Source organism: Colias eurytheme, chromosome 16 (assembly GCF_061535395.1).
Source record: "Colias eurytheme isolate Ceu_HAF_F1 chromosome 16, ilColEury1 Martin Lab GWU primary, whole genome shotgun sequence".
Classification (NCBI taxonomy): Eukaryota; Metazoa; Arthropoda; class Insecta; order Lepidoptera; family Pieridae; genus Colias; species Colias eurytheme.
Window position 1 is genome coordinate 8,094,409 of NC_142995.1, and position 18,638 is coordinate 8,113,046.

Below are 18,638 nucleotides of genomic sequence, written 5' to 3' on the forward strand. Positions count from 1 at the left end.
GCAATACCGTCACATCATGGAGTAAGGCGACAATTTTGGTATCATTGGATCTTGCCAAAGAAGTTTCACTTTAACACGTGTGCTCAGCACACACGCTCTTTTTTATATATCGTATTTTTCTATTCTAATATTCATGTGTATTACAAACAGTGAAGGTAATACAGGTGCGTGACATAAAAGGCAATACCAGAAAAATAAATATTTAATTAAAATTATTAAATAATTTTATGATGATCAAGATATATTCAGTGGACACAAACCATGAATACCCAAAGAATAAGAGTAAATTATAAGCACCAATTTAATAAGACTCTTACTCCAGAATCAATTGATTATTTAACTGTTAATTGTTAATTTAACCCCTTTTTGAAATAACTTATTAAAAATCTCGCCTAATAATAATTTATAAATCTAAAAATAATTATTTTTCATTAAAATAAAAATTTAATTTAAAGGCATTTTAATCTAGACCAAGAAACATTAAATAAATTAAAAATATTTTTGTTTGCTCGCGCAACAATTATTTTATGCGTTTGCAATTTTCGAAACAGTAAAACAATCGTAATTTAACCATTAAAAAAATCAATACATTGGTGATTATTAAAAAAAATCGTAAATCATACAAGTTCTATTGAATTTTTGTTGTTTAAAATACTTTCATAATAATTTTTTACTTCAACTTTATTGCTCATATGGTTTTAAATAGTTCCCCTTAAAATGCAGTTTCCGCCATTCACACCAAAGCGCACAACACAAATGTTATCTCATATTATCACAAAGTCAGTCTGCATAAACATATTTTTGTACTGTTTGCATCTAATATCAAATACAATGTTTAATTATTATAATACCTTATCATGCTCTGAATTAATTAATGGAATTATTAAAAGCAAAAATCTCTGTACAGTATCAATAAGGCAATATTCATAATGATTATAAGTTAACAATATCCTCCCTGTGCATGATTTTTTAAATTATGAGTTTTTGCTATTTTTTACGTTTCTCAATTTATTGTGAAAAAACACAACACCATGTACATATTAATATTGCTATTTATCATATAAACTGGTAGATTTATTTGTAGGTAGAATTCTTGGACTAGTTCTTTAGAGGATGTTAACTGTATACAAGTAACAGGTTTTGCATCAATATTAGTGTTTGATGCAATGGGTGAGGCTTGATTGCAGGTATTTTCTATACTGGATATAAACCAAATGCAGAATACAGTGTCGAGCACTGAGCACTTAAGTGGTGATGGGCAGGATGTACGAAGTCATGATTCCTTTTTTACTGGCACTGTGTAAAGTGATTTCATATAGCATTTTAGTTTAACTGGGCACTGAAGGCACCAAATTCCATATTATACTCAAGCATGGTGAGGTCATTCTATGTATGCAGAAATTTCAGGTAAACACTTTCAAGTGTGACTCTATGAGTGCAACACGCCGGGCACGAGCGCTGCCGCAAGCGGTGCAAGCGAAGCGGGCGGAGCACCTCTAGTCCAAACGTCCAAAAGTCAAGTGATTCCATGTAACTTTTTAGCATTGTTTTCTTGGCCGGGAATGAGGGTACTGCATGAGTCCGTTCACTTCACTATCACTTTCTCCTACGTGTGCGACACGCCAGGCGCCGCAGGGGGTGCGGGTAACGCGGGCGGAGGCCCACTGGTCCAAACGTTAAGTGATTCTTGCGCGATTCAGAGCGAGGTGTCGCTACAATTCCATGTAACTTTTTAGCATTTTGTTTTCTTGATTGAATGAGGGTACTGCATGAGTCCATTCACTTCACTTCACTATCACTATCACTTTGACTCCTACGTATGCGACACGCCAGGCGCCGCAGGGGGCGCGGGTAGCGCGGGCGGAGGCCCACTGGTCCAGTGCACGAGCGCGTGCTGCGGCAGCTGCGTCGCCTGGAAGTGGTCCTTGAGCAGCGCCTGCGAGAAGTTGCAGTGCATCTGGTACGCTTCGTTCTCGCGCTCCGTGTCCCCCGCTAGCCGGTATAGGTCTGGAAAACACGAAATGTTACTTTAGACTGCTTTTTGTCACAGATTTTTGTTTATACCTATGTGATTTCATTCTTTTCCTTGAATGTTGGATATTGATGATGATAAAATGAAAAAGTGACAATAAAAAGAGACACACATATGTACATTAATTTTAGGTAGGAGAAAATGAGATGGGAAGCATTATATGTACTCTTATATTCATGGTAAATTTTACATTTGTCTCAATATCTTGAAGCCGAAACATTAGAATGTGTCACTTCTACCATGTGTAAGTTACACACATTTGACGATAATTGTTTTTAATAATTTATCTTATTAGAGCTAGCGCACACGAGCAACTTTGTCTCCGCAACTATTTTGTCTCTCCCATGAATTTGTATGGGGAGTTGCGTCGCTACGTGCGCGCACTTTCATACTAACCCATGGGTGGAGAGACAAAATAGTTGCAGAGACAAAATAGTTGCGGAGACAAAGTTGCTCGTGCGCGCTCGCTCTTACTGTGCACTATATAGAATTAGATTCTTTGCAAAAAACATGTGAAAAGCTTGTAATAATCACGTTATATAAAATCCTGTATCTAAAACCTTGTGGACCCCAAAATACAGGCTGTCCTAGTTTGGGGTCCAAATGTTACATGTTTGTACCTAACCCACAAATTGATCAATAAATGATTTTTATTTTTATTATTATTATTTTATTTTAAACATAGTAACATACCTTTCAATATAGCGGAAGCCCACAATTGCACATGCACATCAGGTATTTTACTAGCGAGTTGCATAGCCGGGGTGACCATGTTCATGCTCTCTCGCGAGTTATTAATCGACAGGAATATGTGCCCGAGCAGTACGAGCGAGCAAGACGTGAGACGGTTGAGGTCCTCCGCGTTCGCCATCTTTAGCGTTTCTCTTAAATATCGTCTGAAAATTGAAATAGAATAAATTTAAGTCAAAAAATTAATTTTACAAGCATCTATGACGACGCGGTTGGCGCAGTGGTAAAGTAACTGCCTACTGAGCCGACGGTCCCGGGTTCGATCCCCGGTCAGGGCAAATTATTTGTTCTTGGGTCTGGGTGTTGTTATCTATATATGTATTTATTAAATATTATATTTATCGTCGCCTAGTACCCACAACACAAGCCTTAATTGAGCTTACTGTGGGACTAGGTCGATTTGTGTAATAATGTCCTATAATATTTATTTATTTATTTATTTATTTATTTATCTATGTAGTTTTATTTGTGGCCCTTCGAGAGACAAATTTATAAGCAACATTTCATAGTCTACAGTAGATTGAATAAAGCTTTCGCAAACGCATTTTGTAATTTTACAACCAACAAATAATTTTTATTGTGTGGTCCTTCGAGCCGGAAAATCAGAACAATTACAATAAATAATTTTACAATCATTATTACTCAATAAATATGGTAGTAAAATAAATTTATACTCACTTGGCTTCATTATACCGCGCTTGGAAAAAGGCCTGTAGCCCTAGCACGTAATATGAAGCGGCGCGCAAACCGTGCGCGTACGCAGGTAACGCTTCAGGTCGTACCTGTATTAATTAATAGATTTTAGATACTTTAAGTCAATATGGCAAAAAATTACTACATAATAGAGGCTAATTATTAACTCCACCTACCTGATTTATAAGTGCAACAAACATTTACTAAGAATTTTTTCATTACTGTTTTGTATTAAAATTGGAAACACGACATTAAATATTAAAAAACTGAGAAAACATACCTGTTCCATAATTTGAGCTAAATCATTATCTCTTCGTCCTCTTAAATATACAATTGCTAGATTCAGTTTCGCAAACATCCATAGATCTCTCTCTTGTGACATCTGAAATTTAAAGTTTTTTCTAATAATTATTTATACAGTTACCCTCAAAACTACTACGATATCAATTAATTAATTATGTTATCTTCCTATTCAAACCAGAGCAGTATCCGCTATCGCTGTGGGTATATCCCTAAAGGGTACGCCATAAAATCTTTTACGTAATATAGTTTAGGGACTCTAATCGTGTACTGATCGGTATACTGATAACGCTCTGGTTTGAATAGTCATTTATTGGTGATTATTTAATATTGGATTTATAAAAATACAGTGGCTATAAAAAATTTTAACCCATGTGTAGTCTTTTATACAAGCAACTGTAACTCACATGTATAGCGGTGTGGAACTGCGCCTCGGCGGCCTCCATGCAGTTCATGGACATCGCGTACAGGCCCAGCAGGCAGTGGAGCTGCGGGGTGTGCGCCGCTGCGCACTGGGCTGCAAACAGACATAAAACTTATATTAGCATTGTGTGGGAAACACTATTTTTGCTTATTTTTTTTTTCGCAATGAAAATTTCTTCAAGCAAATAATTTTTTACCAATAAACAAAAGTAAGATTTTTTTTAAAGTTTTTTGTTGTTTTCAATGCACAAATCATGAATTATTATATTTATATTTATCGTCGAAAAATTTGATGACAATCAATTTCACAAAAGATGCGGGCTTGAGAATGAGCGGGAAGTTCTTAAAGAATTAGCATAGACCGTGTTATGCCATTGGGCGGCAGTTGATGCGCGGTGTCCTGGGGAACCTCAATGACCAATCAGGCAGGTATATCTCCACGGCGCGCTGCAGCACACACAGCACGTACCGTTGGGCGGGTGGCGCAGCAGGTGCGCGGCGCGCGCGATCTCGTGCAGCGCGTGCGCCTTGCCGCCGGCCACGAGGCGGCACAGCGCCGCGTGCTGCACGGCGCGCTGCAGCACACACAGCACGTACCGTTGGGCGGGTGGCGCAGCAGGTGCGCGGCGCGCGCGATCTCGTGCAGCGCGTGCGCCTTGCCGCCGGCCACGAGGCGGCACAGCGCCGCGTGCTGCACGGCGCGCTGCAGCACACACAGCACGTACCGTTGGGCGGGTGGCGCAGCAGGTGCGCGGCGCGCGCGATCTCGTGCAGCGCGTGCGCCTTGCCGCCGGCCACGAGGCGGCACAGCGCCGCGTGCTGCACGGCGCGCTGCAGCACACACAGCACGTACCGTTGGGCGGGTGGCGCAGCAGGTGCGCGGCGCGCGCGATCTCGTGCAGCGCGTGCGCCTTGCCGCCGGCCACGAGGCGGCACAGCGCCGCGTGCTGCACGGCGCGCTGCAGCACACACAGCACGTACCGTTGGGCGGGTGGCGCAGCAGGTGCGCGGCGCGCGCGATCTCGTGCAGCGCGTGCGCCTTGCCGCCGGCCACGAGGCGGCACAGCGCCGCGTGCTGCACGGCGCGCTGCAGCACACACAGCACGTACCGTTGGGCGGGTGGCGCAGCAGGTGCGCGGCGCGCGCGATCTCGTGCAGCGCGTGCGCCTTGCCGCCGGCCACGAGGCGGCACAGCGCCGCGTGCTGCACGGCGCGCTGCAGCACACACAGCACGTACCGTTGGGCGGGTGGCGCAGCAGGTGCGCGGCGCGCGCGATCTCGTGCAGCGCGTGCGCCTTGCCGCCGGCCACGAGGCGGCACAGCGCCGCGTGCTGCACGGCGCGCTGCAGCACACACAGCACGTACCGTTGGGCGGGTGGCGCAGCAGGTGCGCGGCGCGCGCGATCTCGTGCAGCGCGTGCGCCTTGCCGCCGGCCACGAGGCGGCACAGCGCCGCGTGCTGCACGGCGCGCTGCAGCACACACAGCACGTACCGTTGGGCGGGTGGCGCAGCAGGTGCGCGGCGCGCGCGATCTCGTGCAGCGCGTGCGCCTTGCCGCCGGCCACGAGGCGGCACAGCGCCGCGTGCTGCACGGCGCGCTGCAGCACACACAGCACGTACCGTTGGGCGGGTGGCGCAGCAGGTGCGCGGCGCGCGCGATCTCGTGCAGCGCGTGCGCCTTGCCGCCGGCCACGAGGCGGCACAGCGCCGCGTGCTGCACGGCGCGCTGCAGCACACACAGCACGTACCGTTGGGCGGGTGGCGCAGCAGGTGCGCGGCGCGCGCGATCTCGTGCAGCGCGTGCGCCTTGCCGCCGGCCACGAGGCGGCACAGCGCCGCGTGCTGCACGGCGCGCTGCAGCACACACAGCACGTACCGTTGGGCGGGTGGCGCAGCAGGTGCGCGGCGCGCGCGATCTCGTGCAGCGCGTGCGCCTTGCCGCCGGCCACGAGGCGGCACAGCGCCGCGTGCTCCACCAGCGCGACCCGCAGCCGCCACGCCAGCGCCGCGCCGCCGCGCCCCGCGCGACCCGCCGACTGCCCGCTCGCTATCGAGTTGGTGTCGTCGCCTGCAGCTAATAGACACACACAAATTACTACATTATTATTCTGTTTAATATAAAATTTTATTTAAATAAACTTTCGAGGTGTCAAGAGACACCCGAATGGAACGAAGATATTAAAATAACTAGCTCGCTTACGAGTGAGAGAGACACAGACAGAGAAACACGCGCACGCCGTACGGCTTACAACTATGGCAAAAAGTGTTGTTACAACTTTTGGTCTTAATGTTGTCAAGCCCTCTTTCGCAACGTGCGATAAAGAACTTCGGTCCAACATAACTAACACTGATCCCCACAAATCCAAACAACACTGTGTTTAGTGGGAATAAAGTTAAAAAAGTATAACTTTATTCCCACTAAACACAGCAAATAATGCGGATATCTGAGAACACACATACAGGTGAGCTTATCGATCTGCGCGAGCGCCTTCTCCGTGTACTTGTGCGCCTTGTCCATGTAGCCGGCCTGCGCCGAGTGCATGACGGTGACGAGGTACACGAGCACGTAGAGCTGCTGCCGCGAGAGCCACACGAACGCCTCGCCGCCGCCCGCCCCGCCCGCGCCCGCCCCGCCCGCGCCCGCGCCGCCGCACACCGCTGCGAACATTTACCATTTCAATATAGCTGCTTAAAAAGTTTACACAACCTACATCCAAAGTTGGTTATGAATTATCATCCTCAAAAGGCCTCAAAAGATTTTTTTTTAATTGATAAGATATTTTTTTGATACAAAATATAACTATAAAATCTTTTATTTCCTCTTTGTTATAAATATGCTTTTATTTTCCTTAGATTAATTAAATTTGTAAGAGACATTCCTTATAATTCAATCTAGTGATCAATCCAATATAACTACAGAGTATAATTTTAACAGATTTAAATCCATTCGAAAGTCTAATGTAGCCAATAAATTTTTGGAAATCTTTGAATGTATTTTTTATTTTGAAAAATAATGGAACAATTCGTTTGAATAAATTTTTCACTAAGAGCGTATACGCATTATGCGGGTAGCCGCATTGCGGGTAGCCGTCCGGCTGACCGCAATCACAATTATGTACGTAATATTCATTTCTATGCGCACTGCGATGCGGCTACCGCAACCGCACAGTGCGCATAGAAATGAATATTACGTACATAATTATTGTGCTTGCGGTCAGCCGGACGGCTACCCGCAATGCGGCTACCCGCATAGTGCGTATACGCTCTAAGAGTACCTTGCCTGCAGGCATTACAAAATCCCAACCAGAATATATCTTATTATTGGCATTATATCACAAAAGTACATAGAAACTATGTGAATAAAATTACTTATACTTTACCATCATCATCAGGCCATGTTGGTGCCATAATTGTCTGGATGCTTTGTTGTAATTGCTTTAAACAAGGTTTCACACTCTTTACTTGTCCTGCCATTAAATAGTGACATACCTGAAATTATTTGAATAAAATAAACTTTGATATCAAAAGTCAATTTTTCTACTTGCTTGTCTTTCTGAAATCATCTTTACATACATGAAAAAGAATGTGTGTCAGAAGTGAAACTTCTTTGCCAAGATTTGACAAAATCGTCGCGTTACTTCATGACGTGATGGTAAAGCCATGACGCAATCTTGAAATTCTTGAAACTCTCAACACGCCTAAAGAATTTTCACTTCAAAAAAACATTAGTATAGGTTAAATAAATTATATATTTACTTGTAAAACTAGAAAGAACACTTTGAGGTACTCCTTCTGATGTGGACTGCCAACCCATGATTCAACTAGGTGACCAGCTTGATTTAAAAGTGGCAACACTTCCTGTATCTTCTTGTCTATTAGTAGTAACTGCAAGAGAAATATACTAATTTAAATAAAATCTACAATTGAAATATTTTATGATATGAACATTTAAAATCAATAAGGGGTTTCAATTAGTGTCAAAAAATTTTTACATGGTAGTTGTTTGTAGTTTGTAATTTCTGCAAAGTAGAAAGTACAAATACAATTTCAAAATTTAAATATAGGAAACAATAATATATTATGAATTATAAAAGAATGTAGGAATGTTTGATTCCCACGTACATACTACATAAAGAAAAAGACAATGATACTAATAAATTGTAGTAATTATTGTAGTTAATAAGTCATCATAAGTGAGTTGAATGGGCAATTAAAAATGATGATTATGACTTAATGTCCATTTTTATATTGAACTAGCGGTCCGCTCCGGCTTCGCCGTGGTACATGTTTACGTTTTCTCTACATAAGAACCATCCTCGTACTTCAAGGAATATAATAAAAAAAGGATTATCGAAATCGGTTCAGCCGTTCTCGAGTTATGCGCTTACCAACACATTTTACGATTCATTTTTATATATAAGAGAAGATTATTCTCAACACACTGCACTTACATTGGGATTATTACTTATACAGTATACAGAATCCCAAGACACATGTTTCAAATATTATTATCCTATAGAAAGCAAATTTACAGGAGTTGGGTACAGTACTATAAATTTTAATTATTATTTCAGTAATGTATTGCAACAAAATCGGTTCATAGCATTTTAATTCTTTTATTGCACAGATAAGTACACAGTTGTTGTAAATTAGATAAATACATATTTGTGAAAAATAATTAGCCTTATGTCAGGGGTAAAAGGAAGAATCCTAACCAATACCCGCGGCCCCATCATTAAAGCGGCTCGACGGAACACAGTGGGGTTTTAGTCGGTAAGAATCCGATATAACCCACGGCTCCTTCCCTGGGGGCCGTGGGTATCTTTGGAAGATTTCCCCACTATAAAAAAAAGGAGTAAAAGACAACAACTTATAATAGTACAGTGAAGAAACTGTACATAAAGTAAATATATTTCTAATATTTAATTACAGCAGAACTAGAGTACATACTTATATAACTGTTATTAACAGAAAATAATTATTCTGAGCTAATTTTCCATTTCAATTAAATATTTAATATTAAAAGTGAATTATAAATATAAAAAGATCATAGCTTTACTCACCATTACCCTACTTAGTAAAAACAGTACCCTTGTGTATGCCGCATTTGATATCTGTGCATAATCTACACCAACACCCAGTAAACTACTCGCTACTTCATATTCTCTCTCTGTGGCATGGATTTGCTGAAAAAAAAAATAATAATCACTACATCATATTTCAAAACGAAGTTGCTTTCTCTATCCCTATGTATGATTAAATCTTTGCAACAGTTTTCAATGTGTTGTTATTTAATTGATAAGTGAGTAAAGAGGTAGATTTTAGTATATAATTTACTAGGTTTTAGACAAAGCGGGCGAAACCACGGGTGGAAAGCTATATTTAAACAAATATTATCTTGTAATTTTAATTACAATAATTGATGGGAAATATAATAGCTAGTATTATTTTCCATTTTAAAAACATGATTATCACTATTATTACATGCATATTCACTTCAATTTTATATCTTCTGCTTATTGAAAATGACTTATTTCATGTCTGTGTAATAAATAACAAAAAGTTTATGTTAGTTTGTTAAATATGAAATGTATGCTTACTGCTAGTTGGAATATTAGCCTGCAGTGCCAATATACACTGTGCTGTGACAATTCAATCGCTTTTCGTAATATAGGTTTAGAATGTGTTGGCTGACCCTGCTGTTCAAATAGGTCCGCAAGCACACTAGCGGCTTCAAATTTAACATCGTCGAATCCATTAATGCTCTGCGATAAACACCACTGAAATAAAAAACTTATTATGACCCACTTCATATACATTGTTTACATTTTATATTCCACTGGTCACATAAATATTATTAAAAAAAATTATAAATAAATCAAAAAGTACAAATGTCTATTCACTGAATATCACTATCACTGCACAACTTCGTCATTAATTCAAAATAAACACGGAAAAACTCACACTTTGCTCCAAATGAGTTCTCGCCAAGTCGATGTTTTTAGTGTGTGTCAAAAGGATATTCCCAAGTTGTAAATGTGTTCTGGCTTCAACTCTTTGCGGTGGCTTGAAATTAAATACAGCTTGTAAACATTGAATACAACTTTTTATGTCAGGAGGATTTGATGTGCGGAAATGTTCCGCTAAACCAAGTAAAGAAATATACCAAGCGTCCTGCGTTGACGCCATTTTGACATTTCTGCTTGGAGGGAACGGTGTTGACAACTCCGTAACCTATCACATTTGGTTTACCAGTTCTAAAAATGGAATTACTAAATAGATTAAAAAGATTTTAAAATTCTAGGCACAGTTCTAAATTGGTTCTAGGTTCTAGGGTTCTATGTATAAAAGACATAACAGCTGAGTAAAACTTCGCGTTTTATTTTGCTATTCAAAAGAAAACATGGAACACTACCACCTTGTATTGGAATATTAAATATTAAAAAAAAACTTAAATTGCATAAAATTAAACGCTAAAAACATTACAATGCTTTGGGCTATTTTGAGTAAATATATGTGGATTTTTCTGTGTGGATTTTTCCCATTCCATTGAAATATTGCAATGTTTGCAATTATATAATGTTAAAGTAATCTAAGTGTTAAAGCTTCACAGCATCGCCTGTTATTGAAACTGAGGTTTACCTACTTCTGTTTTAAAATACATCTCACACTCTTTCGCATATAAAATATTAGTAGGATTAAATTATAGGATAAATAATACATTCATTCTTTTTGATACCATGTAAGTGTACTGTACATACAGTGCGACACAAAAGAGATGAAAATAAATGAGGGCGCCACCGTCGCTCATATAGCAACACTGATACTGCGACGCAAGCGATCTTGATACTATAGAATAAAAATCCAAAAATCTATATAATATAATCTAAAATAAATACCGCGATTTAAACCGTTATAATTGTTTCATTGTAGCAATAGTGTAATTTAAGACAAAAATACATTAGTATTTTAATTGACCTACCTAGGTCAAATTTTACTTAAATGTATTTGGAATTAGTTATTTTATAAAAATCGGTCAAGTGTTTAGACTGCAGAGGCGCACATAGAATCAAACATACAAACAAACAAGCACACATGCAGCTCAAACACATTACCCTCTTTCTGGGTCCGTCGGGTAGAAAAAAACAAGGCGATTTGCAAACCACATATTTTTATTTTTTTTGTAGATAAATTTTGTACATTAATATAATTCATCAAAATCTAAATATTCTACTCCTTCAAAGGACTGATCATCACTCTGTTTCGAAGTACTGGCAAGAGGGTACGGGGCATCTTCAGTATCTGTAAATATGATACAGTAAATATGATTTTTTTTCTTATGGTTTGATTGATTAATAGATAGATAGCTGTATGAAAACAGTTATCACTATACTATGTAGTAAAATCTAAACTAGGTACTTTATTTGAGGCTGGTTGGATTGGATATAACTTCTTGACTCAAATTGTGCTGGTCGCACTATAAAAACTAGTTTTTGTTTACATACAAATAACCTCAAATTAAATTGCGAAAACGTAATAATCGCCATACATACATACATTAAACACTCGTTACTAATGGAATATTCTATTTTACGTAGTACTGAACAAAAATAAATGGAATCTCACCGGTATATTCTGCTGTACGTTTGTAAACGTTTTCCAAATCAGTCAATAAATTTCCAGCTTGAAATTCGGACAAACACCGAATAAAAACTTTATACACCACATCACGGACACCGCTACGTTTAACCTTTTTCATGATGTCTCCTTTTTTATTTAAATTTCTTGTTCTAAATAACAATTTTATCTCAATAATTCTCCACTTCACGAAAAAAACAACAAATTTTTATTCAACTTGACAGCTACATTGCCAATTCAGGGTTGCCAGGTAATGAAAAACGAATTAGTTCCAAAATAATTAATTTCATCTCTTTTATGTCGTACTATATATAGTACTAAAATGGTATTAAGCTACACATCAGAAACATTTATGTTGCTTCTTAGATCATTAATAATGATCTAAGCGCTAAACGATACATGGACGAATATTAGAAATTGTATTTAATTAGAAATGTACGTTAAAAAAATAAAAAGATAATATACACAAATGAAAGGGGTTATTCCATCTTTTTTAATATTAGCACAGACTAATAATAATATACTACGTAGGGCGTATTCAGAAAGAAAGCTTGAAACTTATAAGCGCTTATAAGCGCTTATCGGCGCTTATAAGCGCTGGTAACCCGCGCAAGAAAATATATGAACATGCGCTTATAAGCGCTGATCGGCGCCGACAAGTTTGTTGAAACTTGTTGAAACTTGTCGGCGCCTATCAGCGCTTATAAGCGCATGTTCATATATTTTCGATTCGATTATCTTATAAGTACCTCGGCAAAGGAGAAAGCGCCTGCGAGTGTTATCTACTATTTAATGATTTCATTTGAATAAGGTTTGCTTCCATTTTGTTGCTCATTAGTATCTATCTGTATCTATATATCCAATGTCATTTTATTAACTGTGGAAATAGAATACGTCATCCGTCATCGACGACAGCTATCAACCATTATTTTTTAGTTCTTTTACGGCGAGCTGTCAGCGTTTATAGAACGTTTAGACGGCGGTTCGCCTTTTAATCCAAAGTAATCTACTTGGATTTCATTATTTTCAACAAGGTTGAATAATTATACTAAAACAAAATGCCGCCTAAGTTCGATCCTAACGAAATTAAAATCGGTAAGGTCTTACAAAGTGTTGAAAAGTGAATCATAATACTTGTAGAAGTTTTACTAAGTTTCTATGGTGTTCTTTCAGTTAACTTGAGATGTATCGGAGGAGAAGTTGGTGCCACATCATCTTTGGCCCCTAAAATTGGTCCTCTGGGTCTTGTAAGTAATTGTATTTATCTATTTTGAACATAACCTAAAATTCTCGCGTGGCATTCCTAATATTATCTTGTAAACTATGTGTATGATAGTTTGTGAAACAATCTAGACTCTATTGGGCTTATATTATTTCATCAATATCTATTTGTCTTGGTCTAGAATCTAGATTGAGTCAATGTTTGATTTTAAACATATTTAAAGTGTTTACAGTACAACTGATAGTTGCCCATAAGTAATGAATAAAGTCGTAAAAGTATTAGTTTGCAATGTGTGATGAATGATCTTGGGGGGTGCCACCCTACCAGGCGCGTCCTTCCGGTTGGCGGATGGAAGGAACCCGCGACTCAGGATAATTATTTCCCTGTCGCGGCTACTCCGAATGCCCAATAAGGAGTCGCGGACCAGGCCTATATGATTGTTGACTACATTGCTTATAGATCCTTGATGTTATTTTCTAGTGAGTTAAATGCACTTTAGTTCTTCAGTAATAATGCCCAACCATTGATTCTGATCTATCATCAATAAATTAATTATTCAGACTACACACTTCAATGTGTATGTATTTTTAATACCATATAAGTATTGTATAAATTGGTTTCATTATCACTTGAGGAGCTTCGGAACAAAAACCGCTAAATCCACTTTCTAAGATTTTTGACAAATCGGAAAAAACGTTTTATTTCTTTGGTTTTTTAGGTAAAAGAGAGTAGAATATCTTAATATATCAACATTAGCAACATTGTTTGGTGGCCAAATCAACAGATTCGTGTGTGAAGTAATAAACGAAAAAAAAAATAAAAAAAAATGGATATAGCGGTTTTTGCTTAGACTATCCGGATTTATCGTTTTTTGAAAAAATCAACTAAGGATTTATCGCTATGTGAAAAAACCATTAACATTTTTGGTTAAAACTAAGTATAATAATAAAGCCCTTTATAAAACTAAGTATATGAGGAATTAAATAATTGTCTCAACCTTATAAAAATCTATCAAATTTATGTAGGATTTATCGGTTTCTGTTAAGATATCAATTTTCTTTTACCTCACCAGTGGATTTATCGGTATCTGTATAGATCATTTCACTTTAAGCGCATTTTTCTACTAGATTCATCGGCTTTAGAACAGATTCAATAAGCTTATCATGTAAAATTATGAAAAAGCATCGAAATTACAAAAAAAAAAAAAAAAATACAGCATGTCGTTTATCGGTTTTTGTTCCGACCCTCCTCACTTTCTTTCAAATAATGTATTTCCATTTAGAAGATACTTCTTCTATTATTAATTACCACATAGTTTCATATGATTGGGCATTGTTCTGGATTCAGAATTAATGTTACAATATCATAACCTGCAATGCCACATTTTGAACACATTTTATAATGACTATCTATAATGACTTGTCTGATGCAGTCCCCCAAGAAAGTGGGTGATGACATAGCAAAGGCTACCGGTGACTGGAAGGGTCTGAAGATCACAGTTCAGCTCGTAGTACAGAACAGACAGGCTCAGATCTCTGTTGTTCCCTCTGCAGCTGCCCTCATCATCAGAGCACTGAAGGAGCCACCACGTGACCGCAAGAAGCAAAAAAACAGTGAGTATTTGCTTGTGTAATTTATCTGCATAGTTACTCTTGTCTAGAATGGATATTAATAATTGAAGCTCTTTCTCTTCCATATCTTGACTAAGAATTTGTTTGATGTATGACTAAATATGCATAAAGTAATAAGTGTTTTATTTTTGATGTTTTTTTTCTGCATATCTATCATACTTTAAACGCTTTTCCTATTTTGTGAATTAAGTTTTATGCACATTCATGTATAATGTTCCAAATAGTATATCCTAATGGCCACTGATGGTATTAAAATGATTACCTACCATAACAACAAGTAATGTTAACAACCGATTTGTTTTAGAAAGAAATTTATAACATTACATTTATTTTTCAGTAAAGCACAGTGGTAACATCACATTAGAAGATGTTATTGGTATTGCAAAAATCATGAAGCCTAGGTCCATGGCTCGATACCTTTCGGGCACAGTGAAGGAAATCCTCGGAACAGCCCAATCGGTAGGCTGCACAGTAGAAGGCAGGCCGCCACATGACCTGATCAATGACATCAACAGTGGAGCTCTTACCATTGATGAATAAATAAAAGAGGACTTTTAAAACTGTATTTTTATTTAAAATTACCAAGTTACCCAAACTCATAATGGCTGAAGAGATTTTCATGAATTTCGCCTTTGAAATTTTACTCAATCAAAATTATAATTATCTAGTACAGTATTATAATCATGCATTTACTACCATGTGCTACCACCTAGGGCACCTACCATGGCAAAATATATAAATGTATGTAAGGTGCGCGCCACGAAAGCCGTGCGCTCTTTCGGCGAAAAATATTGCCAGTCTTGTTATAATGCCCCCAAAAATGGGACAAGGTATGAGAAAAGGCTTGTAGAACGGCTGAACGAATTTGATTTACGACAGGATTTGTGGACGAAGCCGCGAAGCAACAGAATCAGAATTATTGTGATAAAGATAGGCTTTTACTAATATATATACTCAGGACAGGCTATATAACTTGGCAACCAGGTTTGTTTTCATAACACCAAAACTGCTGTGCCGTTTTTGATGAATTTGTTGTCTCATGGGCATAGGATAGGACACAGGTTTCATTCCACTTTCATCCCTATATACCAAAAATAAGATATCTGCTAAATTTTGTAACGAAATGCCTACTTTTACACATTACTTACAAACTTACAAACAAAAATCTGTTTTATAATCATTGAGGTATAGAGAGGACACCACGAACAAAATCTGTGCGACAAGCGCGGCGGCGCGGGGGGGGGAGTGAGTCATACACTTTCTAGATATTCTGCCTCTTATTACTTATAAATTAAAACCAATAAATGTAACAAATAAATATTGTTTATCTCATTAATTAAAACCAATCTATGTAACAAAAAAAAATAGTTTGAGACGATTGACTCTAACTAGTTTTACAAATAGTGTAGTAGCGATGGCCTCTCTAGTACGTAGTACATAGTAACTCAATGTTTATAATATAGTAATTCGGTTATTAGGGAATACATTACAGGGAAGGAAAAACAGGAAATATGACGAAAAACGTGGATGTGATGTCACATAATATGCGAGAAAAAGTGGAGTTATTTATGCAATAATGTGATATAGCACCATTTCTGGGAAGCCCTCTGTATATACTATTTCTTTTCGTCGTTTTCGCCTTAAAAAATTATGGGATCACTAGTAGCTTCGTCTGTTCTTTTACTTTATTTTAGTTACTACATACTAGTTTAGAGCTACTGTGTCTGACAATGACAATAAGATCTGTCACTATGTTTGCCTAATGTCAAACTTAATTTCATCAGTGAGTGATGACAAATTGAGATTTTAGATTATTATTAATTGTTGAATTTCTTACTTTGTTGGGTGCGTGTTGCATATCTTTTCATTAAAATAAGATGGCCAACGATGAAAATGTGTTAAAACAATGTTTGTCAAAATATAAATACCGGGACTATACCTCCAAAGAGGTCAGTAGTTTGTTACAATTGTATCGGAGCTTGACTTTTAGATTAGAAGCTTTTGTGTTTAATAACGGAGCACGAAAAGATTTATTAAATCTCGAAGGTACTATTCCTGTGAATTACAAAGGCTCATATTACAACATACCAGTGTGCATTTGGCTCATGGACACTCATCCTCAAAATGCTCCATTGTGCTTCGTAAAGCCTACACCAGATATGTCGATAAAAGTATCAAAATACGTAGATAGCAACGGTAAGGTTTATTTGCCGTATTTGCACGAGTGGAATCCGAATGGCTCATCATTGCAGAATCTTGTGCAGTGTATGATTGCTGCCTTTGGTGAATTACCACCAGTTTATTCTAAGCCACGTAATGAAGTGCGTCCACCATACCCTCCTGGTACATTTTTGCCGCAACTATATCCACATCCTCAAGTACAACCCCATTCACAGCCACCATACCCTACTTTTGCCCCTCAACCAACAGCTTCATCCAACTTGCCCTACCCTGGCTATGGTACCCCATACCCGGGTCAGCCCACAAATGTGAATGGAACTCCCTACCCAACATTTAATCCTACACCATATCCTCCTTCTACAAGCTATGGCCAAGGGCCAAGTCCAGATGTTGCCGGTGGAACAATTACAGAAGAACATATAAAAGCTTCCTTGCTATCAGCTGTTGAAGATAAACTTAGAAGGAGGCTAAAGGAGCAATCTCAACAGTCCCAAGCTGAACTGGAAACATTGCGTAGAACTCAACAAGAGTTGCGCGAAGGTAAAACAAGGCTGGAAGACATACTAGGTAGATTGCAGAGGGAGAGGGCGGATTTGGACAAGAATGTTGCTGTTCTACAAGAAAAGGAGAAAGAGTTACTGTCTGCTGTGGATAGATTAGGAGAGCAAGAAGGTGTAGATGTGGACGAAGCAGTTGTTACAACAGCTCCTTTATATTCACAGCTATTGAATGCATTTGCTGAGGAGGCAACTCTGGAAGATGCCATATATTATATGGGTGAAGCTTTACGTAAAGAAGTTATTGACTTGGACACATTTTTAAAGCAAGTACGAACATTGGCCCGCCGGCAATTCACTTTGAGAGCATTGATGCATAAATGCAGGCAAAAGGCCCAATTAGCTTGCTAATGGTAAACAAATGCATATTTGTTTGACAGATATACTGTTATCTAAATGATTATATTACATAGAATTCTCATGATAAGCTGAGCTTGTATTTTATGTTATCTGTATAAATTATAGTTTTATATTTTGATCAGTTATGTTATATATTGAATGGCAGTTTGCCTTTGAATTATGCATGTGCAGTTATGTTTTTTTTCTTTAACTGACTTAGGCCCTTCGCTCATGGAGCTACTCAAAAATGACTGAACTAATCAGTAATTACGATTACAAACCAGTTACAAATTGTATCTCGCATACAACGCTACTCAAGTTATAAGGTTTTAGTCACTTGTCAATGTTTGCTCGTTCATTTTTATCATAAAAAACAAAGAAACTCGGGAAACCAGTAGCTTGGAGACCGGCACGACGCGTCGCGCGTGATTGGTTGCTAACGCGTTACTCACCAGTTAGTAACTAGTCGCGTCGTGTGCGAATCTCCATAGAACATGTATGGGCTGTGACGCTCAGGCAATTCGTTAGTAATTTGAGTTTGTGACTAGTTCTTTTTGAGTAGCTCCATGAGCGAAGGGCCTTAAAATGTCAGACTACATATAGTTAATTTATATGTATATGAATCCTATATTATTATTATTCACATCTATGTAGAAAATCTATATTTCATTAAATTTTGTATCCATTACATTTAATTAGCTTTTATATAATACCCTACCATATCAAGGGGTTGTATAGTTTCTACATTATTTAGCATACAATTTATGATAACGCTACTTTAAAATTAGATTTAAAGTAAAAGTTACTCATTACTAAATTGTGGATATGAGATTTTGTAATAGATAGACAATAAGACTCAAATGTACACTAA

General features: G+C 38.6%; 3 protein-coding genes across 3 annotated transcripts; 2 read left to right on the forward strand and 1 right to left on the reverse strand.

Annotated features, from left to right (window-relative positions):
* Positions 1–1,009: 1,009 nt before the first annotated feature.
* Mau2 (Mau2 sister chromatid cohesion factor) lies at positions 1,010–10,423 on the reverse strand. Its single transcript, XM_090110796.1, has 12 exons — positions 10,164–10,423; positions 9,800–9,979; positions 9,263–9,385; positions 7,956–8,084; positions 7,580–7,688; positions 6,660–6,857; positions 6,076–6,273; positions 4,183–4,292; positions 3,756–3,857; positions 3,461–3,564; positions 2,726–2,928; positions 1,010–2,007 (listed from the first exon to the last, which is right to left on the reverse strand). The coding sequence occupies exons 1-12, from the start codon at positions 10,386–10,388 to the stop codon at positions 1,814–1,816; spliced, it is 1,875 nt and encodes a 624-aa protein (XP_089966922.1). The 5' UTR covers positions 10,389–10,423; the 3' UTR covers positions 1,010–1,813.
* A 2,327-nt stretch (positions 10,424–12,750) lies between these two features.
* RpL12 (ribosomal protein L12) lies at positions 12,751–15,250 on the forward strand. Its single transcript, XM_090111031.1, has 4 exons — positions 12,751–12,932; positions 13,011–13,084; positions 14,492–14,672; positions 15,028–15,250. The coding sequence occupies exons 1-4, from the start codon at positions 12,896–12,898 to the stop codon at positions 15,228–15,230; spliced, it is 495 nt and encodes a 164-aa protein (XP_089967157.1). The 5' UTR covers positions 12,751–12,895; the 3' UTR covers positions 15,231–15,250.
* Positions 15,251–16,441: 1,191 nt separating this feature from the next.
* On the forward strand, positions 16,442–17,980 carry TSG101 (tumor susceptibility gene 101). The gene has a single exon (XM_090110862.1). The coding sequence runs from the start codon at positions 16,568–16,570 to the stop codon at positions 17,777–17,779; it is 1,212 nt and encodes a 403-aa protein (XP_089966988.1). The 5' UTR covers positions 16,442–16,567; the 3' UTR covers positions 17,780–17,980.
* Positions 17,981–18,638: the final 658 nt, after the last annotated feature.

Bases quoted from the DNA above. Each gene is read 5' to 3' on its own strand.
- TSG101 (XM_090110862.1), top strand. From the start codon at position 16,568: ATGGCCAACGATGAAAATGTGTTAAAACAATGTTTGTCAAAATATAAA.
- Mau2 (XM_090110796.1), bottom strand. From the start codon at position 10,388: ATGGCGTCAACGCAGGACGCTTGGTATATTTCTTTACTTGGTTTAGCG. The intron at 9,386-9,799 runs GTAAGCATACAT...TTTTTTTTTCAG, and splicing joins GGCTAATATTCCAACTAGCA to CAAATCCATGCCACAGAGAG. The intron at 3,565-3,755 runs GTATGTTTTCTC...TAATTAATACAG, and splicing joins TAGCTCAAATTATGGAACAG to GTACGACCTGAAGCGTTACC.
- RpL12 (XM_090111031.1), top strand. From the start codon at position 12,896: ATGCCGCCTAAGTTCGATCCTAACGAAATTAAAATCG. The intron at 13,085-14,491 runs GTAAGTAATTGT...TGTCTGATGCAG, and splicing joins AAATTGGTCCTCTGGGTCTT to TCCCCCAAGAAAGTGGGTGA. The intron at 14,673-15,027 runs GTGAGTATTTGC...TTTATTTTTCAG, and splicing joins CCGCAAGAAGCAAAAAAACA to TAAAGCACAGTGGTAACATC.